Source organism: Trichoderma asperellum, chromosome 2 (genome assembly GCF_020647865.1).
Source record: "Trichoderma asperellum chromosome 2, complete sequence".
In the NCBI taxonomy this organism is placed as follows: Eukaryota; Fungi; Ascomycota; class Sordariomycetes; order Hypocreales; family Hypocreaceae; genus Trichoderma; species Trichoderma asperellum.
This window is the reverse complement of record NC_089416.1, coordinates 5,325,476-5,353,130: the sequence shown is the minus strand read 5'-3', so window position 1 is coordinate 5,353,130 and position 27,655 is coordinate 5,325,476. Positions and strand designations below refer to the sequence as shown.

At 49.8% G+C, this 27,655-nt stretch overlaps 7 protein-coding genes across 7 annotated transcripts; 4 read left to right on the top strand and 3 right to left on the bottom strand.

Moving 5' to 3' along the window:
- The first annotated feature begins 91 nt into the window (after positions 1-91).
- Positions 92-3,130, top strand: TrAFT101_004067 (uncharacterized protein). Its single transcript, XM_066127060.1, has 7 exons — positions 92-669; positions 774-845; positions 991-1,055; positions 1,158-1,339; positions 1,423-2,054; positions 2,167-2,356; positions 2,445-3,130. The coding sequence occupies exons 1-7, from the start codon at positions 583-585 to the stop codon at positions 2,684-2,686; spliced, it is 1,470 nt and encodes a 489-aa protein (XP_065983168.1). The 5' UTR covers positions 92-582; the 3' UTR covers positions 2,687-3,130.
- TrAFT101_004066 (uncharacterized protein) lies at positions 3,024-5,647 on the bottom strand. Its single transcript, XM_024901642.2, has 2 exons — positions 5,177-5,647; positions 3,024-5,117 (listed from the first exon to the last, which is right to left on the bottom strand). The coding sequence occupies exons 1-2, from the start codon at positions 5,485-5,487 to the stop codon at positions 3,326-3,328; spliced, it is 2,103 nt and encodes a 700-aa protein (XP_024766156.1). The 5' UTR covers positions 5,488-5,647; the 3' UTR covers positions 3,024-3,325.
- Positions 5,648-5,870: 223 nt separating this feature from the next.
- Positions 5,871-7,959, top strand: HAT1 (histone acetyltransferase 1). Its single transcript, XM_024902233.2, has 3 exons — positions 5,871-6,105; positions 6,165-6,446; positions 6,509-7,959. The coding sequence occupies exons 1-3, from the start codon at positions 6,078-6,080 to the stop codon at positions 7,642-7,644; spliced, it is 1,446 nt and encodes a 481-aa protein (XP_024766157.2). The 5' UTR covers positions 5,871-6,077; the 3' UTR covers positions 7,645-7,959.
- TrAFT101_004064 (uncharacterized protein) lies at positions 7,705-9,475 on the bottom strand. The gene is made up of 2 exons (XM_024898890.2): positions 8,919-9,475; positions 7,705-8,815 (listed from the first exon to the last, which is right to left on the bottom strand). Exons 1-2 carry the CDS (start codon positions 9,460-9,462, stop codon positions 7,866-7,868), a joined length of 1,494 nt encoding a protein of 497 aa, XP_024766158.2. The 5' UTR covers positions 9,463-9,475; the 3' UTR covers positions 7,705-7,865.
- Positions 9,476-10,159: 684 nt separating this feature from the next.
- On the top strand, positions 10,160-11,303 carry TrAFT101_004063 (uncharacterized protein). The gene is made up of 3 exons (XM_024899016.2): positions 10,160-10,374; positions 10,446-10,622; positions 10,684-11,303. The coding sequence occupies exons 1-3, from the start codon at positions 10,219-10,221 to the stop codon at positions 11,110-11,112; spliced, it is 762 nt and encodes a 253-aa protein (XP_024766159.1). The 5' UTR covers positions 10,160-10,218; the 3' UTR covers positions 11,113-11,303.
- A 24-nt stretch (positions 11,304-11,327) lies between these two features.
- Positions 11,328-12,208, bottom strand: TrAFT101_004062 (mitochondrial 54S ribosomal protein bL12m). The gene is made up of 2 exons (XM_024901643.2): positions 11,892-12,208; positions 11,328-11,806 (listed from the first exon to the last, which is right to left on the bottom strand). Exons 1-2 carry the CDS (start codon positions 12,108-12,110, stop codon positions 11,480-11,482), a joined length of 546 nt encoding a protein of 181 aa, XP_024766160.1. The 5' UTR covers positions 12,111-12,208; the 3' UTR covers positions 11,328-11,479.
- A 470-nt stretch (positions 12,209-12,678) lies between these two features.
- TrAFT101_004061 (uncharacterized protein) lies at positions 12,679-27,509 on the top strand. The gene is made up of 3 exons (XM_066127059.1): positions 12,679-19,639; positions 19,695-20,006; positions 20,070-27,509. The coding sequence occupies exons 1-3, from the start codon at positions 13,226-13,228 to the stop codon at positions 27,345-27,347; spliced, it is 14,004 nt and encodes a 4,667-aa protein (XP_065983167.1). The 5' UTR covers positions 12,679-13,225; the 3' UTR covers positions 27,348-27,509.
- The last annotated feature ends 146 nt before the right edge of the window (positions 27,510-27,655 follow it).

The window sequence follows — 27,655 nt, the reverse complement described above, 5'->3', positions numbered from 1 at the left end:
GAGACTATCGCTGTCGTGCTTTTTTTTTTCTTGGTTCCCTCTTCCTTCCATCTCTCCCCTCCTCTTATTAATGCGTCTTACATATGAGTACATGTATTCCAAAGCACTCTCGTCTTAAAAACTCCCCTTTTCGCCCCGAGAGTGGGGAAATCTTCTGGTAACGCTTTACTTGCTTTCGTCTTATTTGATACTTTTTCTTTTTTCTTTTTGCCTTCTTTTTTTGCTCCTCCCCCCTTCCCCCTTGTTTATCGTTTCTTGGGCTTCGCTGGATGCTTGAGCTAGCAATTCCGTCGTTGGAGTGTCAATTGGCGTACCAGGTTCCATTATTAGCGGGCTGGTCGAGAGCTTGTTTTTGCTAGCGGCCTCGGCAGCGGCGCCACATCAGCTGGGAGAGATTGCTGGGCGGCAAGACACCTTTTGGCCATTATATTGCCGGCTTTGCTGTCCATCGCCAATTCGAGGGTATCTGTGAGGAGAGCGGCGACTGCTTCTTGGAGTGAAGAAGCAGGCATTGAGGGCTGCGCACGCGTGTGTTTGGAGCTGGAGGCGTGCCGAGGCAGCGTCTGGGAAACAACCAGCAAAATGGACGATTACATGTTCAAGTATTTTGTGGATGAGTGTCGCGTTGTGGAGGAGAAGACGAGCTATATTGAGATTTTCAATTACTCTGTGAGTTCCATCTTGAGTTAAGGCAGATTTCATCTCAGATGGGATGATATGGAAGGCAAGGGGGAAATAATGCTCAGGACAGCCAGGACTGACGCCGAGGGTAGGACCCGTTTTACAACTCAGTCGAGGAGCATCCGCTGCCCATGTCCGAGTTTGAGAATTTTCTGAATCAAAGGGTGAGTGAAGAGATGAGATGGATCGAAGGTTTCCGTCCGAAGACAAGATGAGACGGCATTGACAAGGATGGAAATGGAGCCGAGATGGGATGAAATAAAGGCTTCAATGAAATATCCGGGGCTGACGCGAACCTTGCTTGCTTAGGGTGCTTTTGAGCCGCCACAGAAGATGCGTGAAGGAACCAAACTCCTGAGCGGCATTCGACTCCTGTAAGTGTCATGGTCTGTCATTTTGTTTGTCTATTTGAGGCGTTGAGCATGCTGGATTCAAGCCACTTATTCAGCTCCATGTGCTAACCCTTGCGTAATCAGTATCCAAAAAGATGCTCAGCACAAGGACACATTCATGCCCAAGGTCATCTCTCTACCGAAAGAAAAGTACATGTACATGGTAAGGACAATGAAGCTGCCCTTCCGAGGCATAGAAACGTCGTCTGTGGTTGGGCCGTTTTTCTGGTGTGCGTACGATCAGGATGATGATGACCCGCATCTACGTATGTTGAATAGTATATACCTATATATATACGCCCCCATCAAAAACGTTTAAAATGTACTCTTTTCTAATAATAGAGTGCAGAAATCGTACACCGGAAATCAGATGTCCGCAAAAAGGGCAAAACCCGGGGCTGGGAGATGATGCTGTCCTACTCATTCAAAAGCGGCATTACCACGGGCTTCATGAAGGGCACGCCCAGCTCAGATATCATTCAAGCGCTCAAGCATCTACGGGAGTGCTATGGTCAAGTCGGCCACCCGATGCTCCTACCGACCATCATCCTCTCGCACGATCTCTCGCCTGCCAACGACCAGAAGCAACGTGATGCGCGTGACTGGCTACGTCGGCTGGAGAATGCAGTGAGCTTGCGCGACGAAGTTGAGCCGGAAGAGCAGTATTTCCAGGATGGAATCCTGTCTATTGACGGGCTGAATCGCGACCTGGTGGAGTGCCATAGCCATGTTATGTGGAAGCGGCCTCAGGCTTACTTTGCGCTGGTGCGAGAGATGGAGCTGTCGATGGAACGGTTCAAAGTTTTATGGAACGACTGGAAGAAGGATTTCCTGACGGACGAGGAGATTGCGCATAGGAAGACGATCGATCAGCTGCACAGGAGCATGATGGCCCGGATGGAGTTTTACAGGGTTAAGCTCAAGGGGTTGGAGAATTATATCCACACTACGCTGGAGAGGCTGAAAGTGCAGCGAGAAGCGGTAAGGAGCGCCTCTTTGTTTCAATTCCCTCCTTTTATTCCATAACTGTGGGCATGTGTGCAGCTTGGAGCTCTTCACTGACATGATTTTTTTTCTCTTTCCCTCCACGCAGCTTTACAATATCATGTCTCAGCGAGAGGCGCGACTCAACCTCGAAATTGCCGGAGAGCAGCGTCGGATCGCACATGCAAGCAAGCGGGACAGCACAGCCATGAAGACTATATCTTTGATGGGCGCGCTCTTCTTGCCGGGCACCTACCTCGCTTCTGTCTTTAGCATGACGTTTTTCAACTTTCAATCTGGTTGGTCTGCCCCTGAAAGCCCCCTTTTCTCTTTTTCTCTTTCTTATGACGTACAACAAACGGTAAATGCTAACAACTATAAATATAGGAGCCGATCCCGTCATCTCCAACTGGCTCTGGGTCTACTTCATCATCACCGTCCCCTTGACCATCCTCATCGTCGGATCCTGGATCTGGTACGACCGCCGCAAGGAAGCCCGCTACGCAGACCTCGACAAAGAGCTGGAGGGCGACATTGAGCAGATGGAAGTCAGCATCATGAAATCGCTCCGTAGGAGGACGATGAGCAAAGCGAATACCTGGAACTCGACCATCAGCCCTGCGCCATAGCGGAAACTTGAGTGAATTTTTTTTTTCTTTTGGTTTTAGAAAGTTCTATATTACGACTGGATGACTTTATGAATTCGTGGCGGGCCTGCATACATATTATGCGTGTATATGTTTTTGTGGGATGAGGCACGAGTATGCTTGAGCATCATTTTTCTTCTTCTTCCTCTTCTATTGTCATTGGCGATTGCAAAGCATAAGGTACTTGGCAGGTTGTAACGACGGTCTGAGCCATGAACAGATTATCTTTACTTAATTTTGACTTCTTTAACAGCATAACATACAGTCATCAGATAGAAGGCGACGCATATTGTATAAAATTTAATATCATTTATTTGTATTCTACTGGAAAATTAGAAAAAGAAGAAGAAGAAGTGTAAATAATTAATATTTTGGAGCCGACTGGCAGGATTCTGGGCGAATAATAAAAGTAGAATAAAGTCCCCAAAAAAATCGACAGGACATAAAATCTATGGCTCTAGGAAAGATAAGAAAGTTTTTCGCCAAGACCTAGAGAAATATTAAAGCTCCATAACTCCATCATAATGCGGTATTTCAACTGGTATCCAAGATAGACCGTTAGAATAAAATAAAGAGTAGCCAAAAGGAGGGGAATAAAAAAAAATTCATGACGAGGCTGTTCTAGAGGCGGATATGGCTATCCCCGCCTCCAAACCAGTTTCGAATGTTGCTTCCATTATCGTTGTTGTTGCTGTTGTTGCTCCCACTGGCGGCAGGCTGGGCATCATCTCCTCCCATCCACTTTGGCTTCTTAATGCCCTGTCCGATATCTTGGAACCACTGTGGCGTCTCAAACGCATCAACTGTATTCTTCATACGGTGCCCGAGAATCGTAAAGATATTGTCATCTTCGGGCGGTTCATCCGTGAAGCGAGGGTGTGTTGATTGGCCAGCTCGACGATTGTTCCCGACTGGAGAGCGGGCCGGCGACCTTGACGGGCTAGCGACCGAATCTTGGATGGCGGGAACGGACAGAATCGGGGCTGCTCGACCCGAGGCCCCGTTGGCTGCAGTGCCGCTGCGTCGCGGCGTCGAGTTCCCTCCTAGCTCTCTGGCGATGAGATCACGTCCTTCACGCCAAGAACCAGTGCCATAGCCCGATGGGTTGTCATCTTCCTCGTCGATAATGTCTACTCCGGTAAATATGCGCTTGACCTTTCCGTACACTCCAAAAAGAGCAGCCAAGACGGGAATGACGAGGGCGATGGGGAAAAAGTTGTCAAACCATTTACCCAAGGGGGTGACGTCAACATATTTTCCAAGGAAGTTGTAGAAGATGGTCTTTTCGTAGACCTCGCTCGACAAGAAGGTAAGGAAATTGTATGAAAGCGGGACACTGAGCTTTGCCACTTGCATTGCGTACCAGAATGCCGCCTCGTGGCCGGTATTTCTTCTCACGAGGGCTCGTCCGCGCCATACCCTGACTTCGGTCATGGATGAAAGAGCGGCAATGCACATGTAGCAAATCCAGAATGCTGAGATGGCCTGCCCTGCAAATCCGACCTGGGCCTTGTCGCCAACCCAGTGGTGGACAACGCTGACACGGATAATGGACAGCTTAGGGAAAGGAAATTTGACAATTTCCGACCAAATAATGCAGGATGATGCGAAAGCCAAAACGGCACCACAGGCCATCCGCATGTATGGAAAGACGTAGAAGTAGCAAACGTATCGAGAGTAAGGTGTTAATATCTTCACCTTGTCCCAAAATCCGGCATGGGGAGAGGCGCTGCCAAAGTCTAGTTTCTTAGAGGCCACCGAGTCCAAAATCATCTGAAGCTTGGCCGCTGACTGCACCAGTCGACTCCACTCTCCAACGTATCGAGATCGAGAGTGGCGTGCTCGCACATACTTTCGGGTCAAGTCGGCGAGATATTTTTCTGTTATGACATGTGGAACAGCTTGGGTATTTACTGCTGGATCCAGAAGCGTCGGCCGGGGTTGCGATTCAGGGATGCTGGCCATCTCCTGAAGCTCCTCGATCCAATCCTGGAAGGCCGCGGCGCTTCCCGTTTTTCGTCGACTGAGCTCCGCAATCTGCTGTTCAATCTCCTCGACACCCGTTAAGGAGTCTTCCATCTTCTCATATACTCTGGGCGCCTTGATCTGCAAACTCCGTAGTTTGCCACTGATACTTCCGCTTCGAAGTAGCTGCCTTGGTATGGAAACCAGCCCGTGACCCATCAGGTAAATGGCAAGCACCAAACCCCAGCAGTAGGCTAGAGCCATTATGAGGGCCTTGAGGGCCGTGAAGGAGAACTCGTAGGAGACGAATATGTAGATCAGTCCGACAAAGCTAGCTCCCAAGACCATGGCGTAGAATTGAGCGTTGGCACGGAGGGAGTACATGAACCTGTCCCAGGGCTCGCGATATCCAGTGTCGGAGTACTCGGCAAGAATGGGGAGGATGAACCTGCATGAGTACGGTTAGAGATGTGAAATAAGGGGTCGAATCCAGATCCATTTCCTCACCATGTCAAGCAAAACGTCAACCAATATGTGATTCGCCATAGTACCAAGACCACCCGCTGGGGCAGCCAGATGCCCCTCGAAGCTACATCGTCGGTTATGGCGCTCGAAGCAAGGTCTATTGGAACCAGCAAGACGAGCACCGACGGAAGCCACAAGGCGAAGAATATGGGGACGAGGTAGAAGGCCGGCGTGGTTCGAAGCGGGAGGTAGTAGCGCAATATGAGAAGCACTCCGAGCGACACTAGGAGGAGGGCGATGACGGAGAAGATGGTAGAGCCAACTGGCGTCGGGGCACTCGCAATTTCAGGCATCGTGACGGCTCAGGGGCGAACGCCATGCGCGCTCGTATCGCAGACGCTGCAGGACGATGGCGCGATGCGGCGCAGGATATTTCGGCTGTCTGGGGAGCTGCGGTTTGGCTGCAAGGCACAAGAGACAACAAGCAGCCACTGGTTGAGGTGCTTGGCGGGCAGACAGGATGTGGTGGTTCGGGTCACAATAAGCCTTAGCCTGCAGCATGTCTCGTGAGATTGCTGGATGGCCTTCAGGGACCCACCCGGGCGCCGTTGGGCGTGACGTAACGGCGGAATGAAGCCGCGGCGAGGTGGCATTGGTGCCTTGGATGTAGGGCACCAGCGCAGCAAGAGATGCAGCCGCTTAATTGAATCGCGTTGCTAGGCCTGCAAACGCGTTTAGAGGTCGGCTGTGGTAGCGCGCTTCGAATTAAAGCTGGGGTTTTGCGCCGTCAGCCTTTTGCTGCAGCAATCCACAGCCTTCTTCCATTCTTCGCCTTTTTTGGTCGCTTGAAGGCGTTTCCAGGCCGCGCAGCTTATCGACTTATTTCAAGTATTCTTCACTTCCTATTGCGCCAGCACCGGTTCATCCCTTTTACCCATTTACAATGGCTGGTCTTCCTGACCTCGCAGAGTGTAAGCGATGCTCATAACCCACCACTGTCGAACTGCCTTGGTGCTAATCTACGGAACAGGGCTTCAGGACTCCAATGATGCGTTGAACATTAGCCTCGTGGGGCCGTCGAAATCGGGCCTGAATACAATTGCGACGTTCCACCCCAAGTTCACGTATTCCATCTTTGGCGACGATGAGAAAATCTTCGGATACAAGGGCTTGAAGATCCAGCTGCGGTACCGTGCTAATGATATGCGGCCGCACCTGCGCCTTGCATACAGCAAAAAGTTCAAGCCTGTTGGTGAACATGAGCCCACTGATGTAGTGGGGACTCTGGAGGAGGGAGGCCATCTGCCAAAAGGTTTGGGCTACTCGTTGCTGGGCGGTTTGATTGATTATCGTTGTTGCTAACCTTTAGCATAGTTGCGTTCGCTAAAGCGTCGGATTTTGAAAACAGCTCACAGCAGCTTGGCGACGACTGGTCCCCTCCTGGAACGCTCCACGAAACCTTTCAAGGCCCCGATGGCCAGTATGAAATCTGGAAGGGCACCCTCGTTGACCCTGCCGTGAAGCAGCTAAACAGCCGCATTCAGATCCTGGTTCCTATGCTTATCGATGGAGGCTCCTATATCGGCCAGGATCCAGAGTCAGACTCGCCAGAGTTGGATTATTCGGATGCGGACCGGTGGACTTTCTTTTTTCTCTACCGCAAGCAAAAATCCACTGATGATCCGGAGAAAAGCGCGTATACCTTTGTCGGTTATGCCACTGTCTACCGCTTCTTTTATTTCAAGCCGCCCATGACACCGCCAGCCTCTCCCGGGGAAAACTGGGAGCTTCCCACAGGCCACATGGATTTATCTCTGCTCCCGTGCAGGACAAGGCTCTCACAATTCATCATTCTCCCACCATTCCAAGGCAAGGGCAGTGGTGCGCGCCTCTACAATACCGTCTTCAAGCACTACCACAGCCACGCTCAGACACATGAATTCACAGTTGAGAATCCCAATGAAGCTTTTGATGATCTGCGAGACATCTGTGACCTGGCCTTTTTGAGAACAATGCCTGAATTTAACGAGCTTCATGTCGACACCACAGTAAAGATTCCCAAATCAGGGCCTCTACCTCCCCTGATCACCGGCGCAGAAAATCTCGAGAACATTCGATTGCAGGCCAAGATTGCCCCTCGTCAGTTCTATCGAGTTCTAGAGATGCATTTGATGTCCCAACTGCCACGATCTGTCCGCCCAACCATGTCTCTGGATGACGATGTTCCGTCACCTACAGCTGCGGATAAACACAAAGAAAAGTTGTGGCAGCTTATTGTCAAACAGCGACTATATCGCCATAACAAGGAGGCTCTTGCGCAAGTAGATGTCTCCCAGAGAATTGACAAGCTATCAGAAACACTGAGCAGTGTCGAGTTGGAATACGCCAGGCTTTTGGCAGCTCACGATCGTGCTGTCAAGCATTCGAATCAATTAAATGGGAAGCGGAAACTGGATGAGTCTTTGGCCGACGCTTCGTTCAGCAAGAAGGCTAGAGTGGAAGATGCGTGAAACAGATTATCGTGGCATAATATAGGCTTAGTCTCACTAATAAAAGTAAATAGTAGCAGGCGTTGGATGGGTCTTGATACGGCATTTTCAGGGGGGAAAAGGCTCTATGTATTCTATTGCATAACAGGAAAAACCGAGCTAGCAAACATGATATATTACATGCTTCTTTCATTAAAAAACAGTCATTAAATTAGAAAACTCGTTCCAGCCGGCGTAAACAATTATTCGTCGTAGTGTGGGTGAATGTCATTTTGAGGGACGTTGTTAGCGGCCTGAATGTTCTTACCAAGCTGGCCCGCCACCAAGGTCGCCTCTCGTACAGCCTTGGAGATGGTCCCGCGCACGCGCTCTTCTTCAAGAACAAGGACTCCGTTGACGGTGCAGCCTCCAGGAGTGCACACCTTCTCTCTGAGAAGAGCTGGGTGCTCCCCACTCTGGATGAGACCAGTCGTGCCTCGCATGGTCTGCGTTGCCATCCTGGTTGCTTCAGCACGGGGGAGACCCATTGCAACGGCTCCCTCGATGGCAGCCTCGAGGAAAAGGGCGTAAAAGGCCGGTCCAGAGCCGCACAGGGCCGTTGAGGCGTTCATGTATCGCGCGGGCAGATAGACGACGTCACCCACGCGCTTGAAGATCCAGGTAACCAGGAGCTCTGTCTCCAGGGGCAGGGGCGGGACAGTAGCGCTGATGACAGTCATGGACTCTCTGATAAGGGCCGCGGTGTTGCACATGGCCCGAACAATTCTGCAGCGGCCATCCTCTTCGGGATCCTTGGAGGGGACCGCGCCGTGCAGGGCGATCTCCAGCTGCTCGACCGTGATGCCAGCGCAGACGCTGATGAGGAGTTTGCCATGCAGCGACTTGGCCATGCCGGGTGCCCCCAGAATCTCCTTGACCATGTAGGGCTTGCAGGTCAGCAGGATGACCTGAGCCTGCTGGACGGCGGACAGATTCTCATTGCGAACAACCTTGAGCACGGATGAGTGCTCCCAGAGGGCACTTTTGACCTTCTTGGCCGTTTCCGGAGTTCTCACGCAGGCGATGAAGCGAGACGGCAGAGAGCGCGGAACATCTTCTGCGGGCGTAGAGGCGCCAGACTGCAGCGGCTTGGGGCCCTGCATCTCGACCAGGGAGGTGAGGATGCCATTGAGGATGGCAATTCCCATGGTCCCTATACCAGACAGAAATAATGAGCCACGCAGATTCTCAAACCAAATACGGCTCCCAACGAGCATCATCATAGCCAATGCCACGTTGAGGTTATGTCCACTTACCGCAGCCCAAGACCGCCATGGTCAGGTCCTGAGGAGGCTGGGGCGTGCTGTGATGCGTGAGAGCCAGCATGTTGGAGGAAGACATGGCGCCGGAATTAGTTTTTTTATTACTAGCGGTGACCAAGCGGCCAAAAAGACCAAATATTCTATTTGAAAAGAAGGACTGAAGAGAAGAGAGACAGAAGGAAAAAAAAGGACGAAGGATGGCCACCGAAGTTGTTGCCAGGCTTGCAAGTGTCAAGAACAGGGGGTTGAGGGAAAAGACTGCCGGGATGTTCTGGTATCTCAAGCTGGCCCAAGTTGCAATAAATAGAAAAACTAGGTTGCTGCGAGTAAGGGTAAAAAAAAAAGGGCCAAACCGCCCCCTAAACGGCTGAACCCCCCTCCATAACGGTTGCTGCCCAGTCAGATCGTCAAAATATGCCAAAAAGGGGACAAGGATTTTCGTGTAAACACGGCAGCGTGCGGAATGGAATGCACCGGCCAGCCTGGATTTGCCTTCTTTTACACGGCATGAATAACGGCTCAGCCGACGATGTTTCATCGCTTCAGACTCACCCTTCAGCTCTGCCCCGAAGTTTTTCGCTGTCGCCGCCCGCCACTAACACACGAAGTGGTAGGTGCTGCGACTGTATTGCTACATACCTCTCCTAATGCTGCAGAGAGCTGAATACGGAGCAGTACTACCGGCAGTAGTATTACAAGTAGGTATTTGGTGGTAATATCCCAGGTGGATGAATCACTTTGCGGAGTACATGGACAATCTGTTGCTACTGTATATACTAGAAGGCAGGGTACAATATCATAGTATTTGCGTGTTTTGAGCTCAGGGGTTCTAAACTTGGCAACCCGTCGGAGGCGCTGTGTCTCGGTGGCCTAAAGTGCCCAAGGGGGGCCAAATCTACGGCTGTTGGGCCGATTTGACGGTTCGTTTCCGGCTCTTTACCGTGGCGCGCATGGGCAAATGAATAGGATAGAGATTGATATTAGCAGTAAAAAGGTCGGGGCAGTAATACGGAGCATGACCAGTAAGCTGATTCAGACTAGCGAAAAAAAAAAAAGAAAGATTCATTCACGTTGGGTGCAGCGTTTGTGTGTATTACTGTATTAGTGCTTGTAGGTTCTGCATTTCTTAGCGGGTTCAGCCAGTTCAGCCACACTGAGGCACACGCCACTCACAGCTCACACAGGACTGGGCCTAATTGTTCAGCCTTGCGTCGCGCATCTGCAGCCACGGCAATCCAGACTCGACATCGCCGCTTTGCCAAAAAATCCTTTGGCGGAGGCATCACCCGCAAAAATGGCGGATCCTTTTGAGGTGCGGATGCGCTTCAGCTCGCAGCTCCAGCATCTCAACGCTTCGGTTGCTTCGGCGCAAAAAGCTGCGCAATATGCCCTCAAATACAAGGACATGGACGAGGACCTTCACTCATGTATCCTTGAGCAGGTCGAGCGGGTAAGCGAGAAGACGGACTGCACCGTATGATGCAATGTTGGATACCGGCCATGAAGCTGATGTTGGAATAGAATAACATGAACACTCGTGCCAATATCATGTACTTCATTGAGCACTTCCTGGACCTGGCGCAGCGAGATGGCCACTCTGATTATATCCGCATGATGCAACGAGACATCATCAGAGTCGTTGATGCTGTGGCCCCCGATGATGGCTCTGGAGCGGCCAATGTCAAAGTTGTCCGCAAGGTATGCTTAGGCGCTGTTTCTCTTTTCACGTTGGTTGACTTGACTGACGCCACGTCGATAGGTTTTGATAGGGCTGCAAAACAAGGGCTTTCTGGAGCACCAGGCCGTTGTCCAGATTGAGGATGTCATCAAAGAGAGAGGAACGAATGATGATGATTTAGGCCTTGCCTCCCCCAATGGCGACGTTGAAATGTCAGACGCCCCGGCTTCCGAGCCGAAATCTCGGCGGCGGCCCACGACTCACGGCCTAGATAAGCGTCAAGTTGAACAACGCATCGAAGAGGATCGCGAGCGACATAAGCGAGAGCGTGAGAGGATCTGGGCTGTGCCCAAAGGAGAGGGTGCCGAGATGACCAAGCTCTGGGAAGAGACTAGCGACTTTGGCGACGACGACGACCGGCTTCTGACCGAAGAAGAAGAAGATTTCACCAAAGAGATGGAGATGCAGCGGTGTCAGCACCTGCAGACGACGAATGGCAACCACCATTGATTTTCAACTTTTGGATGTTGTTTTAGTATATATAGCATTGGGCGGCGTTATGTTGTTAGGATGCATCGCATCGAAGGATGAAACCTGCATGTAGTCGCACGGAACATTGAGATACCCAAATAATTTTCGAAATATAATTGCTTGAAAAATGATAATTGAAGTCGAAGTTGTAAAGACAACTCCAATAACACCGCAAGAACGACTTGTTCGCATCATGAAAAACGTAGGATAAGAAAAAAATTGAATCTCTTCTTTGATATATAATACATAAAATTTTTGTTGTACATGTACCTCGACCATCTATCGTGTCATAAAGATCATGCGAATGCTCCCAAGATATTTTTCTCCTTTTCTTCCTCCATCCCCTTTACTCCATTGCGACCACAGCACCGAGCTCCTTCATGGTGGCAATGATCTTCTCGGCCTCCTCCTTGGGCACGTTCTCCTTCATCATCTTCGGCGCGCTCTCGACGAACTTCTTGCTGTCGACCAAACTCAAGCCCAGCAGGCCCTTGACTTCCTTGATGACCTTGGCCTTGGCGGCGGCGTCAATTGACTGCAGTTTCAGGGTGAAGAGAGTCTTCTCGGCAGGGGCGGCAGGGGCCTCCTCGGCTTCCTCAACAGCAGCGGCGGGGGCAGCAGCAGGAGCGGCAGCAAAGCCGCCGATGGGCATATCGGGAATGTTCAGTTTGCTCTATTTAAAAGACGTATGTTAGTTGGCTGTTCGACCATGGCAGATTGGACACGCCGCCGTGCCCTTGGGGAATCCATGTCTTTACTTTTAGGCTTGAGACCAAATCGGCAGTCTCCAGCAGCGTCAGCTTGCTGATCTGGTCGACAATGTCGGCAATCTTGGGGTTTGCGGCGTCGGCCTCTGTTGAGTTGTACCGTCTCGTTGTGCATGACACTCGGAGCATTTGTGCGGAGGATCGAGAAGAGGTGGCTGATCGCAACTGGCGAGCGCAGCTGCGCGCCGCAAACCGACACGGGAGAGCCATTGTTTGTTGTTGAGAGGGATTGGCTGCAATTCGCAATTCGTGGGGTATTCTCTCAGATCGCTGGCCCTCGTAAGATGCCTGGCCTTGAAGTTTTTCGAAAGCTTCAGTCTGCCGGGATGACGGCGGATCCTGATTGGCCCGGAAATTCGTAGCGCCGAGTGCCCCTCCTTGATGCACCCTTGTGCCCGACTAGGAAAAAAAAAGTTGGCGGGCTCTCATATAAAGAAAAAAAAAGTTAAGAGGCGCGAAGGCGACACTCTGGAGAGCAGCGAAAATTCGTTCGACAGAGCGCAATCATGGCCATGATTGATGTCTCGAGGCAGAGGAGGTCGCTCCTTAGGGATGCGGCTGTGTTGGATCATCTGCCCTCTGAATTGCTTGAAATTATCAAGCATCAGTCGTCGACGAAGCTCTTTGACGCTGTAGCAGAGGCGGCGCTCTCACCATCACTTACAGAGCGAATCTTGGTGCATTTTGAAGACGTTTTTTCAGACATTTGCGCACGATGGATTCTCAACGCCGGCAATGGACCACGACGCTTATTAGTTGCCTCAGCCATAGCTAGAATTCTGCCGTTTGCGCCATATCTTTCGACTTTTCTTCGATGTTCCGGTAAAGCTGGCGATGGAGCCGCGCCAGGACCCTCACTTCACTTGGTGTTGCCAGCCCTCGACGCTTCACTGGGCCTGGATGCAGATGCATTGTTGCAGGTTTTGCTAGCATATTGGAGACTTTTCAGCTTTGATCTGAGAACTTTCAGCCCATTGATTTCACCCGAGTATTTACAGAGCCTGTTTGCGCATGAGAGCAGAGCAGTGAGATACCTTGCGATTCGCATCTTCTGCCAACTGTTTCACGCCTCCGATTACAAACTTGAATCTCTTATTGACACGCACGTCGGCAATGCGAATGCGATTACTGCGGATTTCGACGGTGCACCGGCGGATTATGGGTTTCTGTCGTTGCATGAGCATGCACGTGCGAAGAAGATTGTGGCTTTACGGCAGCGAGTTGCTCGAGAAGATCAGGAATCCGAACACAACCACGAATCAGTCCTCCAGTCCCTCACTCAATATGCCGTTTCTTACGGCAAAATCGTTCTCCCGCGACCACTCATGCCAGATGACAACTCCTCAGACCTTGTAATGACGGCGACCACTACGAATAACCTTGAACGACTTGCCGCCATGATTCGCAAACCCGAACCTATCCTGCTTCACGGCCTACCCGGTGTCGGAAAGACGGCGTTGGTCCATGAAATGGCCAAGCAGCTTGGAATGTACTCCAGCATGGTTACGCTGCACTTGAACGAGCAGACCGACGCAAAGATGCTCATCGGCCTCTACTCGACAGACTCAAAACCAGGTAGCTTTTCGTGGCGTCCGGGTGTGCTGACCACAGCTATTAAAGAAGGCCGATGGGTATTGGTGGAGGACCTGGACCGAGCCCCTACCGAAGTTCTCAGCACTTTTCTTCCCCTGATCGAGCGAAACGAACTGTTGATTCCGAGCCGAGGAGAGAGGATAAAAGCTGCGAATACCTTCCGCCTTTTTGCGACTGTTAGAACATCCCGGGGCATGAATGGACGGGAGAACCTTCCTAGCATTGTTGGCATGCGCTTCTGGCAGTCTCTGACTACTGAGCCTATGGTTCAATCAGAACTGGAAGAAGTGGTTCTGCAAACCTATCCCATGCTGCGAAAGTTTCTTCCCGGAATCATTGCCGTCTTTAGTCGTCTGGCTCAAATTAGCAACGGACCTCGTGCCTTGCCTCGCGGTCGACTAATGGATCGACAAATGAACTTGCGGGATTTGCTCAAGTGGTGTCGGCGGTTGCAAGAGTGCCTGCTGGCGGCTGGTTCAACGACTGGAGAGGAGCCCATAACCGAAACAACGCGCGATTGGATGTTTATGGAAGCTGTTGACTGTTTCGTGGGAAGCTGTCCAGATGATGAGCTTGGCAAGCAGCTTATTTACGCTATTGCCGAAGAGATGCATTTGTCCAAAGAACGGGCAGACCATTATTTGACTGCCAATATACCCCCTTTGGAGGAGAATGATGTTCAATTCAGCATTGGGCGTGTCCAGCTGCGGAAGAAGAAGACGGTAGCCCGACTACAAAAATCAAAACGACCATTTGCCAGCACTGCCCATGCTAAAAAGCTGTTGGAGCAAATTGCTGTAGCCGTCAAACTCAACGAACCAGTACTTCTCGTTGGAGAGACGGGTATAGGAAAAACAACAGTCGTTCAACAATTGGCCGAGTCGCTTGGCCATAAGCTTATCGCGGTCAACCTTTCACAGCAAAGTGAGGTGGGTGATCTGTTGGGTGGATTCAAACCGGTCAACGTCCGAAGTCTCGCTGTGCCCCTGAAAGAAGAGTTTGAGGATCTCTTTGGAGCAACGGGAATATCTGCATCCAAAAACCAAAAATATCTCGAGCAAGTCGGAAAGTGCTTTGCTAAGGGGCAGTGGTCAAGATTAGCCAAGCTGTGGAGAGAGGCGCCGAAAATGTTCCTCAAGATTGTGTCTGAACTGGAACGCATTCATTCGGAGAAGGCCGAGGAGAGGAATGGGGATGCACAGCCCACGAAGAGGCGGAAGACTCAGTCGAAGCTGCAAACTCTACTGGACCTAAAGCCTAGATGGGATCAGTTCGCGCGTACTCTTGAGCAGTTTGAGATACAAATTTCGGGCGGGTCATCCAGCTTTGCATTCTCTTTTGTGGAAGGAAACCTGGTAAAGGCCGTCAGAAATGGCGACTGGGTCCTTTTGGATGAGATCAACTTGGCCTCACCAGATACTCTCGAGAGCATCACAGACCTTCTTACTGGACCGAATGAGAAACCGTCTATCCTTCTATCTGAAACAGGAGAGATTGAGAAGATTGTGGCACACCCCAATTTCCGCATTTTTGGTGCCATGAACCCGGCAACTGATGTTGGAAAGAGAGATTTGCCCATTGGTATTCGATCTAGGTTTACTGAGCTCTACGTGAAAAGTCCCGATAGAGACTTGAAAGATCTCCTCACAATCATCAAGACATACTTGGGCAACGGTAGCAATAAGAACGACCAAGCGGGAGATGACATTGCGCGCCTCTATCTCAACACTAAACGAATGGCAGAAGAGAAACGAATTGTAGATGGAGCCAACGAAGTCCCTCATTTCAGTCTTCGTACGCTGACCCGAGTACTGAGTTATGTCAACACAATAGCACCCTTCTATGGCCTACGACGGGCCATGTATGAAGGATTTTCCATGGGATTCTTGACGTTACTGGATCGAAATTCTGAAAAAATGCTTCTGCCATTAATATATCACCACCTTCTAGACAAGCATGGAAATCCGCAGTCTCTTCTTTCCCAGCCCCCAAAGCACCCGGGCGATGGTAGAAATTATGTCAAATTCCAGAACCAGAGTCGTGACCGACAGTACTGGCTATTTCAAGGAGAACAGTCCCCCATCGAGCGAGATGATTACATCATAACACCTTATGTGGAGAGAAATCTACTTAATCTTGTTAGAGCAACTTCCACGAGGCGTTTCCCTATCTTGATTCAAGGACCTACGTCTGCTGGTAAAACAAGTATGATTGAATACTTGGCAAATTTTACTGGTAATCGATTCGTCCGAATCAATAACCACGAGCATACCGATCTTCAGGAGTATCTGGGTACATATGTCTCAGGACCTGATGGGAAGCTGCGCTTCCAAGAGGGTCTCTTGGTTCAGGCTATGCGACAGGGACACTGGATTGTTCTGGACGAGTTGAACTTGGCACCCACTGACGTTCTCGAAGCTCTCAACCGTTTACTCGACGATAATCGCGAACTGTTAATCCCCGAAACGCAGGAAATTGTTAAGCCCCACGAAAACTTTATTCTCTTTGCTACTCAAAACCCTCCTGGCCTTTATGGAGGCAGAAAGGTGCTATCCAGAGCGTTCCGAAATCGATTCCTCGAATTGCATTTCGACGATATTCCTGAAGACGAGCTGGAGTTCATTCTCCAGCAGCGTAGCCGCAATACCTCGCCTCCCGACTGCAGACGCATTGTCAATGTCTACAAGGAACTGTCGCGCCTCCGCCAGACGAGCAGACTCTTCGAGCAGAAAGACAGTTTTGCTACTCTTCGAGATCTGTTTCGATGGGCCCTTAGAAAGGCAGATACTCGTGAAGAGATTGCCGCGCATGGATTTATGCTCCTGGCCGAAAGAGTGCGCAACGACGAGGAAAGATTAGCTGTGAAACAAGTCATAGAGAAAGTGTTCAAAGTTACGCTAAATCCTCATGATCTTTACTCTGCAGAATTGGCGCCAGAACTGAAGCATCTTACCGGCCGATCCAATGCGCAGGGCGTTGTCTGGACCCACGCAATCAGGAGGCTGTATGTGCTGGTGTCTCGCGCTTTACAGAACAATGAGCCTGTTCTCCTGGTTGGTGAAACTGGATGCGGTAAAACAACTGTTGTCCAGCTGCTCGCCGAGGTTTTGGGTAGACAATTGCATATTATTAATGCCCACCAAAACACAGAAACTGGAGACATCATTGGTTCTCAACGCCCTATAAGAAACAGAGGTGCTATCCTCGAGGCTCTAGATGTTGATGTGACTGAGGTTTTGAAACAGTGCAATGTTGATACCTCTGGCTCGGCAGCAGATAGACTGGAGAGGTATAAGTCGCTTGGCAATGCAGTCCTCGAGAGCATCCCGGAACAGACTAAAGAGCGGATAGCATCGAATGAGACCAGAAGCATGGCTCTATTCGAGTGGTCAGATGGTGCTCTTGTTGAGGCTATGCGAGGTGGTCATTTCTTCCTTCTTGACGAAATCTCATTAGCTGATGACTCTGTTTTGGAACGACTGAACTCAGTTCTTGAACCTCAAAGAACACTTCTTTTAGCCGAAAAGGGAGTGGATAATTCATTTGTTGTTGGTGCAGACGGCTACCAGTTCTTTGCTACCATGAACCCTGGCGGTGACTTTGGTAAAAAGGAACTTTCTCCAGCTCTGCGAAACCGTTTCACCGAAATATGGGTTCCTCCTTTGTCAGATAGTGACGATATCTACGACATAACTCGGACAAAACTGACAGAGGGCGCCAAAACCTATGCAGAAGCTGTTGTCAAATTTGCGGCTTGGTTTGGCGCCACGTTTCGACCTATGGCTACTGCCCCATTCTCCGTACGTGAGGTTCTTGCTTGGGTTCAGTTCATTAATTCATCTACAGATGAGGACGTTGTCCTCTCAATTGTCCATGGTGCTGCTGCTATCTTCGTAGATAGCTTGGGTGCTAACCCTTCCGCTATCCTGGCGACGGATATCAACGCCATTCACCGCCAGCGGGTGGAATGCTTGAGCAAATTGGGAGAGCTACTTGGCCGAGACGTTACCACTACTTATCAAACACAGCCCGAGCTTACTGTCACTGATTCTAGCTTGACTATTGGAGGGTTCAGTGCGCCTCGAACAGAGGCTGCTTCAAATCCTTCAAGTTTCGCTTTCCATGCACCAACGACACGACTAAACGCGATGAGAGTCATTCGAGCTATGCAAACACAGAAACCTATTCTGCTAGAAGGAAGCCCTGGTGTTGGAAAAACTTCTTTGGTTGTCGCATTATCTCAAGCGTGCGGCCGACCGTTGACAAGAATCAATCTGTCAGATCAGACTGATTTGATGGATCTTTTCGGAACGGATGTTCCTGTCGAGGGAGAAGAGGCGGGTAACTTTGCATGGCGAGATGCACCTTTCCTCCAAGCGATGCAGAAGGGTGAATGGGTTCTTCTCGATGAGATGAACCTTGCTTCGCAGTCTGTTCTTGAGGGTTTAAACGCCTGCTTGGATCACCGTGGAGAGGTGTACATCTCGGAACTTGATCAGGTGTTCAAGCGCCATCCCAACTTCCGTCTCTTTGCTGCCCAAAATCCCCACCATCAAGGCGGTGGCCGAAAGGGACTCCCTGCTTCCTTTGTCAACCGATTTGTCGTTGTATATGCCGATGTTTTCAAGGATGATGACCTCAAGCTGATTGCCAGCCACAGCTTCCCACAGCTGTCCGACGAAGTCGTCGGTTTGCTGATCCAGTTTGTATCGCAGATTGAACATCACCTCCTTGTCGAGAAGTCTTTTGGCGCACAAGGTAGCCCGTGGGAGTTCAATCTTCGAGACGTGCTCAGATGGCTCAACCTGCTGAGCTCGTCAGATCCGCTCCTGAAAACCCGGCATGTTGAAGACTTCCTTGACATCGTAATCAGACAGCGATTCCGGACTGAAGCCGACCGTGCGGAGGTGGACAAGATATTCCGACGGGTTATTACATGGCAGCCTCGTTCTCGTCACTTCTATCATGACCTCGGCTCTCAGTTTGGCCAGGTTGGTCTTGCTCTATTGGACAGAAATTTGAGCTCCCAGCCAGAGAGACTACCCAGCATTGATATCGTACCACGGCTCCCAGAACTTGAGTCCATAATGCTCTGTGTAAAGCAGGATATCCCTTGTATTCTCAGCAGTCCTTCCGGATATGGTAAATCTGTGTTGTTAGAGTATGTTGCAGCTCTTGCCGGAAAGCCGCTTGTTGTGTTCCCCATGAATGCGGATATTGATACTATGGATCTTGTTGGAGGCTTTGAGCAAGCTGATCCCTTACGCGAGATCAACGCTACTATCCGAAACTTGAGGGATTTCTTGCAGCAGTCTATCATGTCGGTTGTTCCTGCTCAAACTCCAAGCAATGTTCTGCAGCTGCTTTATCAACTCGACAGCTATAATGGCGATAGCGATAGTATTGCTTCCATTCGTGCCTCCATCGAAACTTTACTCCAGCAGATTGCCGAGGGCTCTGAAGTGTATATGTCGCTTTCCCGAGCTCTAGACATCCTCCGCAGTCCCCTGGTCCTCTCAAATCCTCGCTTCGAATGGCTTGATGGAGTAATTGTAAAGGCATTAGAGACTGGCCAGTGGCTCGTCCTGGATAACGCCAATATGTGCAACGCTTCCGTTTTGGATAGATTGAACTCTTTGCTTGAGCCCAATGGGTTCCTTAGCATCAACGAGCACTGTGGTCCTGGAGGAGAACCTCGAATTGTTAGACCTCACCCGGAGTTTCGTATTTTCTTGACCATGGACCCCCGCCATGGTGAACTTTCTCGTGCTATGAGGAATCGTGCCATTGAGATTCACATGTACACCCCACCGCCTGTCATGGATGCAAGCCTTGCTAGGATGTCGCATGTAGAGAGCTCCCTCCAGCGATACCTCAAATCCACAGAGTATTCGGATGCCTTATTTTCCGAAGAAGCTGATGCAGAGGCTAGCCAAGTTTCTCTGGAGAACCTTTCTATCAAAGACGTAACTCTCCTTCCAAGATTCGCAAATTCGACTACAACTGACCGTGCCTCATACTTGAGCCTTGTACAAGAATTCTTAAGCTTTTTAGAATCGCCGTTGGGATCTCGGTTGCAGCTATCTCTCAAGGAACTGTATTCTCACCTGGCGGGCACTTCTTCTGATGCTCTAGCTAATTCTCAGGTAAGTTAACCTTTCTTCGCTCATACGCATAATGCGACTCCTAACTTTGAACTAGCCGCTTCACCCCCTTAATAACATTACTGTTGGTAATATGCTTCCTTCTGTCGACGCGGCTAGGTGGAACGCTGCTCGTTACGATACCTACCGTCACCTGTATCAGATTCAAAACATTATCACTGCGCAACAGTCACAGGCTCGTTCATCAAAGCTGGTCTCCTTGAACAGACTGCAGAGATCTCTCATTAGTGATCGTGTTGCTGCCGTATCAAAAGACTCTACTGTGAAGATTGGTTTCTTTATTTCTTCACTTCTGAATGCTTTGACGAAATTCTTTGGACTTGAAATGTTGTCATATGACACTTTGGAGGTGAGTACCAAATAAAATGATTTGGCTGGAATGGCGCGAAAAGCTGCTAATTCACTATAATAGGGCACTCAGTTCATCAGAGCTATCTGTTGCTATATCGATCGCACGATTGCTCTTGCAACGAGGGCTGATTTTGATGAAGCCACATTCCAAGCTCACTTGGCTCAGGGCACCGCACTCTTGAAGAAGCAGACACTGGCTGCACAGTCCGATAATAACCGTCAGCTCGCTTCTTATATCTTAGGAAGATTAGAGGACGACTTTGACAATGGATTCAAACTGAGTACCGGTTTGAGTATGGAGTCGCTCTGGAACTTAATGCGACCCATTCCCATTCCTGACAAGTCAGTTCTTGACCGATCCATGGAGCTTGACCGACTGGGTACCCGATTTGATAGCCTACGGTGGAAAGCTGGAGCTTCTGTTATGGATTTGTCAAAAGCTCAGCAGACTCTTGAGCAAGCTTACAAAATCATCAGGGATGGTGTTCTCACAACAGATGGTTTGGTAAATGATCTTATTACTGGAATCGAGTCTCTGGAGAGCCGAATTGCAGATGAAGAGGTTGAACTGTTACCATTCTTGGCGAAAGAATTTGAGTCTCTGAGACAGTTCGATATGCTTCGGTCTATTTCGCCTAGAATGCCGTTGGATAGCGGAATCCGAGATCTGTCCATTCTGTCCAATGTTCCAACAAAGGCAAGGCTATCACTTATGAGTGTCTCCAAAGAAGCGGCACTTTTACAGTCTATGGATTGTTTAGTGCAGCAAGACCAATTTGCATGGGATGGAACGTTTGCGCCTACGCTGTGGTCTAAATTGCAAGCGATGGGTGGAGTTAGTCTCGCATCTCTGGCATTGCTAGATGTAGAGTTACCTGCTCTTGGACGACATATCGCCACTCTGTCGGCTGAAGTGGCCACTGATCCACTGCCAAAATTGAATAAGGTTCTTCAGCAGCTGATCTTTGAAGTCTTCGGAGCTCATGATCCGAGCCTCAAAGACGCTGCTATTCACGCTTATCTCAATGCAGAGGAGCAGGTCAAGAAGCAATCCATTCAATTGCCAGGCACTAGCCTCTTTGGAACCTTCTTGCAGAGCATTGAACCTCTTCATCTCCAGCAAGTTGCGGAGCAACATCTGATACCAGCCTTGGTTTCTTTACTTGTAGAGAAAAATGACAGCCGGCATACATATCTCTCGGCATTGGCGTGGACTCACTTTAGTGTGGGAGTTCTGAAGCTGTATGTTCCGGATCGTGTCTTTGATCCTCAGCTGCGTCCAAAGATCGAAAGAGAGTTCTACGAAGAGCTTCAAAACAGTTTGTCCAACAACATATCCTCTCTGATAGCGTATGAGAGAAAGTTTACCGGGCAGAATACAAATGAACGAATTGAACTTCTCAGTCAAGAGCTTTCTAATATGGGACCTTTGCCCGACGAAGTACAACCAGTTTTCCGGCCAGAAGTTTCAGAACTTGGTCGACTACATGCCGAGTTTTCCAACATCTTGAAGGCCATCACGAGTCCGGCTCTTCGATCTGCATTGGAGACATCTAATGACACAAATGCTCCCGGAGAAAGAGAAGGACTTGCACTGGTGAAGGAAAATGTGAAACGTCTCCAAGATCGACTTACTGCTCGATTTGAAGCGTACCAAGACATGACCAGACCTGCCGCGAATCTCTTACAGTGCTTGCTTGTTGGCTTATCGCTTTATGACGCGGCTGCGGCTGCATCACTGACGCCATCAACGACGCAGCTTCTGGACATGACACCTTTCTTCGGGGGTTCAACTTGGGATATTACCACGAAATTATCCTCTGAGAAGAACTTTGAATTTCTCAGCCTTGCCCGAGTCGCTGTGAATATTGAAGGAAGCGAATGTTTCCGACCAGGCATGCGAGAGGCAATCTTTGCAAGCTTCCATGGATTCTATGATGATTGGACTAAGAAGCTAGAGGCAGACAGGAAAGCTGAAGAGACGAAGGGCAGCCTCTATCAATTCCGTGGATCGCTTGAGGATGAAGAGGAAATCGACGAGCAAGAGTTTAACGAGCTGTTCCCAACATACGATGCGAATACAGAGACTGAACGTCCAGGAAACAAGAAAGATTTCGTGCGTAATATGTCGCTCAAGGTTTCTGAGGCTCATAGAAGGATCTTCTTGGATAGAGAAGATGCTCAGATTTCAATTCAGAACTTGAGTAAAGACTTGGGCGATCGAGTCGCGAATGAGATCAAGGATAAGTCATATCTTGATCGTGAGCTGAACAGTAGAATGCTCGCGAGCACGATGCTTATGCTTGACGAGAAACTCAACAGGCTGCAAACAGCTGAAAAACACAAGTCATACAGCTTCTATACTAGCCCTAACTTGCCCGAAGCTCGACAACTTGTGATTCTCGTTGGCAAGATCAAGGCCCGCTTCCGTGAGCTGCAGCTTGTGGATGAAATTGGCCACATGCAGCCCCTGGCAGACGTCATCAAGTACTGCAATAGCGTTCTCGAACTCATCCACGAAGATCCTTTGGCTAAGATCCTACCCAAGGTGGAGCAACTGCATGCTCACGTCTATGAATGGCAGTTTGGTGGATGGGCGAGCAAGGTCTATGCTGTTCTATCGCTCTACAACGCGCTTACGGATACGATTATTCGATGGCGACGATTAGAACTGTCAACATGGGCTAATCTGTTTGAAATGGAACAAGAGAAATGCCAAGAGGACGCTTATTCTTGGTGGTTCATTGCTTATCAAGTGGTCATTGCTGTTCCCCTTTCAATGGTTGAGTCTCCCACAGAGCTGAAAGAGTATGCTGCGTCACTTATCCAGACCTTGGAAACATACTTTTTGACCTCGATTATTGGCCAATTTGCAACTCGTCTGTCGCTTTTGAAACAGCTCCAGAGCCATCTTCAGCTTCTCGTGAAGGATTATCCCAGCTTGACGGTCATCTGCCATGCTCTTACGAATTTCATCTTCTATTATTCTCGTTATGAGAAGTCTGCTGAAACCGCCATCCAAAAGGGCCGGGCCACGCTTGATAAGAAAATGAAAGATGTTCTACTGATGGCTAGCTGGAAGGATACCAACATCACCGCTCTCCGAGAAAGCGCCAAGAAATCTCACCAAAAGCTTTTCAGAATCGTTAGAAAATTCCGTGGAATTTTGGGCACAGAAATGAAATCAGTCATTGAGCAGGGCGTTCCTGATATGACAATAACCCAGCAGGCCGCCCTAGACGGCCAGGCTGTGGTAGCTGAAGTGCCTAATGTTGTCATTGAATCTTTGAATGCAGCTCTTCCTGGATGGCTGGATAAGCGCAAACGCCTTGGTAACGTGGTAAAAACAGTATCTGTGATGCATAAAGTGGCTGCCAGCCCCGAGATGACCAGTTCTGTTCCTCAGTCTTTGGATTCATATCTTTCCAGCTTGGAAGAATCGATGGCCGAATTGAAGAAAGAAACGCCTTCGACCTTGACTGATGAGAACAAAGAGGAAGTCAAGCACATGAAGACGAGAAAGCGCAAGTTATTTGCCGACACACTGCGAGATTTACGCGGAATGGGTTTGCGGTACAACCTTGGCCAAGACAAGTTAGCTGAGCAAGAATCACTCTCTATCGTACTTGCTTCAACTGTGCCATTGGAGTTTTCTGATTCTAGCATTCTCAGTGATGCAGAATATTACTTCCATAAGACTCTTGATCTTGCACCGAAAGTTAGGAATGCTGCTCGAGAGCATTCTGAGGATTTGACCGGCGCCGAGGTCACACGAAGTATAGGCTTCGTGGAAGGATTTATTCATTTTGCTCTGTCTCAGCGAAGCAGCCTTGCGAACGTCATGTCTTCCTTTGGATCGCTACAACAGACCTTGCTCGAATTCCAAGATCTGGGCAAATTTGAACAGCTCAATGGCTTATCTCGAAACCAAAGCAGTACCGACTTGTCACGACTCCTTCCATGGTGCGTTCAGGGATTGCGATTTGCTATCCACTTGCTGAGTGTACATGGAAAATTGGGCCAGCTCGATCACAGTGCATTGATTCAAAAGCTTCAAGTGTGGACGACTGCAATTGAGCAGCATTCACAGAGGTTTTGTGAATTGGTCAAACTTCCTGCGCTTCTAACGTCGAATGCACATGCCCAACTAGAGGAAGAAGTCACTCGAGATTTGGCTGGGCTACAATTGGCCGTCACCGAAGCTATCCAGGGCAATCCTGATGTTGCCTTCATTCTCCAGCAGCTTCGTGTTTGGAACCAGACTACCAATGTTCCGCTAGAAGCTCAAGGTCATACGATGGATCTTTTGGGCTTTGTGGAATCAATTGCCACTCTATGCGACACAGTTCTTGTAGCAGTTGAGAATGCAAAGAAGGCTGGAGCAGAGATTCCAAGAAAGGAGGATGAGGCGGCCTGGCTGAAGAGGCATAGCGAGGCATTCTTTTCTATGATCAATCAGCTGTATATGAAAAACATTGAGAAAATTCTCCAGCAGTGTATTCGTTCATTGCAGAAAATCGATCTTTCACAGCCGTTGGCAAGCATGGCCGCAATGAGCGCCGTTACTGTTGCGTCACCAATCTTGGACCAATTCTCAGCACTATGCCAACAGTCTATCACGACCGGCCTGGATATCCACCGTGCCACAGTGAAGATGGGGTATGGCATGACAAGGGCCTTCACACAGATCGCCTCCCAAGGATTCTGCACGCCACAAGAGAAATCAGACGAGAAGTCAGGTGCCGACAGCAAAGTAGAATCCGGCACTGGCCTCGGAGACGGCGAGGGTGCTGAAGATATTAGCAAGGATATCCAGGCTGATGAAGACCTTTCTGAGCTTGCACAAGAAGCGAATAAAGAGAAGAACGACGAGATGGAAGATGAGAAGGACGCAGTCGACATGGCAGACGAGGAGCTTGAGGGAGATATGAATAGCGTGGATGGTGCTGAAGAGGAGGAAGATAAGTCTCAGAAGGGGGATGAAGAGGAAGAAGAGGAGAATGATATGGATGAAGAGGTTGGTGACGTGGATGACCTTGATCCCACTGCCGTTGATGAAAAGATGTGGGATGGCGATGATGAGAAGGCGGAGAAGGACCAAGAAGGTGACAAAGCAAAGGGTCAGAAGCAAGACGACGAGCAAATGGCTACTGAAGGAGAAGCGAAACCAGACGACGCAGAGCAAGATCAGAGCAAGGATGAGGATCAAGAGCCTGAGGCCAATGAGGCTGATGAAGCCGAGAACGACGAAGTAGAAGACGAGGAAGAAGGCGTGGATGCAAAGGAAGAGCTAAACCGCCAAGACCAAACAGTAGAGGAGAATGATGCGTTGGAGCTTCCTGAAGATATAGATATGAACCTCGACGAGAACGATGCGGCTGGCTCAGAGGATGAGGATGACTTGGATCTCATGTCAGACATTGAGGAAGACGACAAGGAGCAGGAAGAGCAGCCTAATGATGCGCAGGCTGTTGATGACGAAGAGATGGAAGAGGATGCAAAGCAGCAGGTAGAGGAAGAGACTGCTGCGGATGATGATGAAGTCAGCGAAGCCGAAGAGGTTGAAGAAAACGTTGGAGAAGAAATCAAGGAAGAAGTGGAGCCCGAGCAAGAAGAAGAGGAGAAGAAAGAGGAACAACAGGAAGAGAACCACACTGAGCCTCAGCCTAAGCAGGAGGATAACAAGGCAGATAACGACAATGCGGCCCCTAGCGATGTCAAGAGCTCTGGAATAGACCAAAACGCAGAATCCATGGATGTGGATGATGAATTCCAAGCCAAGGCGGCTCAGCAAGATGAAGGCGATATGGGAGACGGCGCCGCTGACCAGGATACGAGTGCTGGAAACAAGGGAGCTACATCGCGATCAAAAGAGACTTCGGATAAGCCTGACGATGGCAATGCAGAGGAAGAGGCTCGCAGTGATCCTTTCAAGAAGCTGGGTGATGCATTGGAGAGATGGCACCGCCAGCAGCTAGACATTAAGGACGCAAATCCAGAGGAAGACGAAAAGCAGCACGGACAAGACTCTGAAGAACAAGAGAGACGCGAATTCCAGCATCTAAAGGATGACAACGCAGCTGAGGATACTCAGGCTCTAGGCACAGCAGACAAGGAAGAGGCACAGCCCCTAGACGAGTCTATGGCAATTGATGAAGAGAAGCAAGATCCTACCAGCCGTCTAATGGAAGAAGACGAGACCGAAAAGGAGGCCGAAGAAGAGGCCGACAAAATGGATCTTGGCGAGCCTGCAGACGAAGATAGGGACGCGGCTGCTAACGATGCCGATGACACCCGGACTGGCGTAAAGACGAGACAGGGTGCCTATGACAAAGAGTCTACGCCCGAAGACGAAGATGATGATGATGAGCAGAGAGCCAAGGCGGATGAAGAAGAGGAAGAAGTCCAAGATGCGTCAACCCAGCTATCGACAACTCACCTTTGGGATAACCAGCGACCTCTCCGCGACTTTTCTGACTGTCTTGAGCAGTGGACTGCGCTTCAAACCAAGTCTCACAGCTTGTCACTGTCCTTGACATCTCAGCTGCGGCTGATTCTTACCCCATCTCAGTCTACCAAGCTGTCGGGATCGTTCCGTACCGGAAAGCGGCTGAACATTAAGCGCATCATCCCTTACATCGCTTCCAGCTACAAGCGAGACAAGATCTGGATGCGGCGAAGCATCCCGACTAAGCGAACTTACCAGATCATGCTCTGCGTGGATGACAGTAAGAGTATGGGAGAGTCGTCATCTGGCGCATTGGCCATGGAATCGCTGGTCATGGTCTCACGCTCCCTGACGATGCTTGAGGCCGGCCAAGTTGGTGTGCTGGGCTTTGGTGCCGACGTCTTTACGGCGCACGAGCTAACAGACCCCTTTGCTTCGGATGCCGGCGCCAAGGTGCTACAGCGATTCACTTTTGGCCAGGACAGGACGGATATCGCACTGCTGATCCGGCAGACGATTGATACATTCCGCACGGCACGACAGCGGTCTAGCGGCGGATCAGACCTATGGCAACTCGCGCTGATCCTGTCGGACGGACTGACACCATCTTCAGCTCACGACTCCATCCGACGGCTGCTGCGCGAGGCCATGGAGGAGCGCATCATGATTGTCTTTATTATTATGGACGACACGGGCAAGAAGAAGGGAGACAGCGTGCTGGAGCTCAAGGAGGCCAAGTTTGTGAGCGAAGGGGGCGAGAGCAGAGTGGTGATTGAGCGGTACTTGGACACGTTCCCGTTCCAGTACTACCTGATTGTGCATAATTTGGAGGAGCTGCCGAGCGCGCTGGCGGGATTGCTGCGCACATGGTTTGCGGAGGTGGCATCGTAATATACATGTATACAAAAAGCACTGGGACATGGAGTTATTATTATTACTATCATTGGGTTTGGGATGGATAGACGGAATATGGTCATGTATAGAATGGTGTGATATGCGGTGCCTTTTTTAGTCTTTATAAATCGAAAATTGACGAGTTTATTGTTACACCTGCGTTGTAGTCTAGCATACAGATACAGTAGACTGTTTCGTGCCAAGATGCAGATTCGAGTGACGCCATTCAAGAGGTTGCATCCCTGCATGAGTCAAGATGCACATGCAGTAATAGTGTGCAACGCAGCGAATTATTCCACTGTATA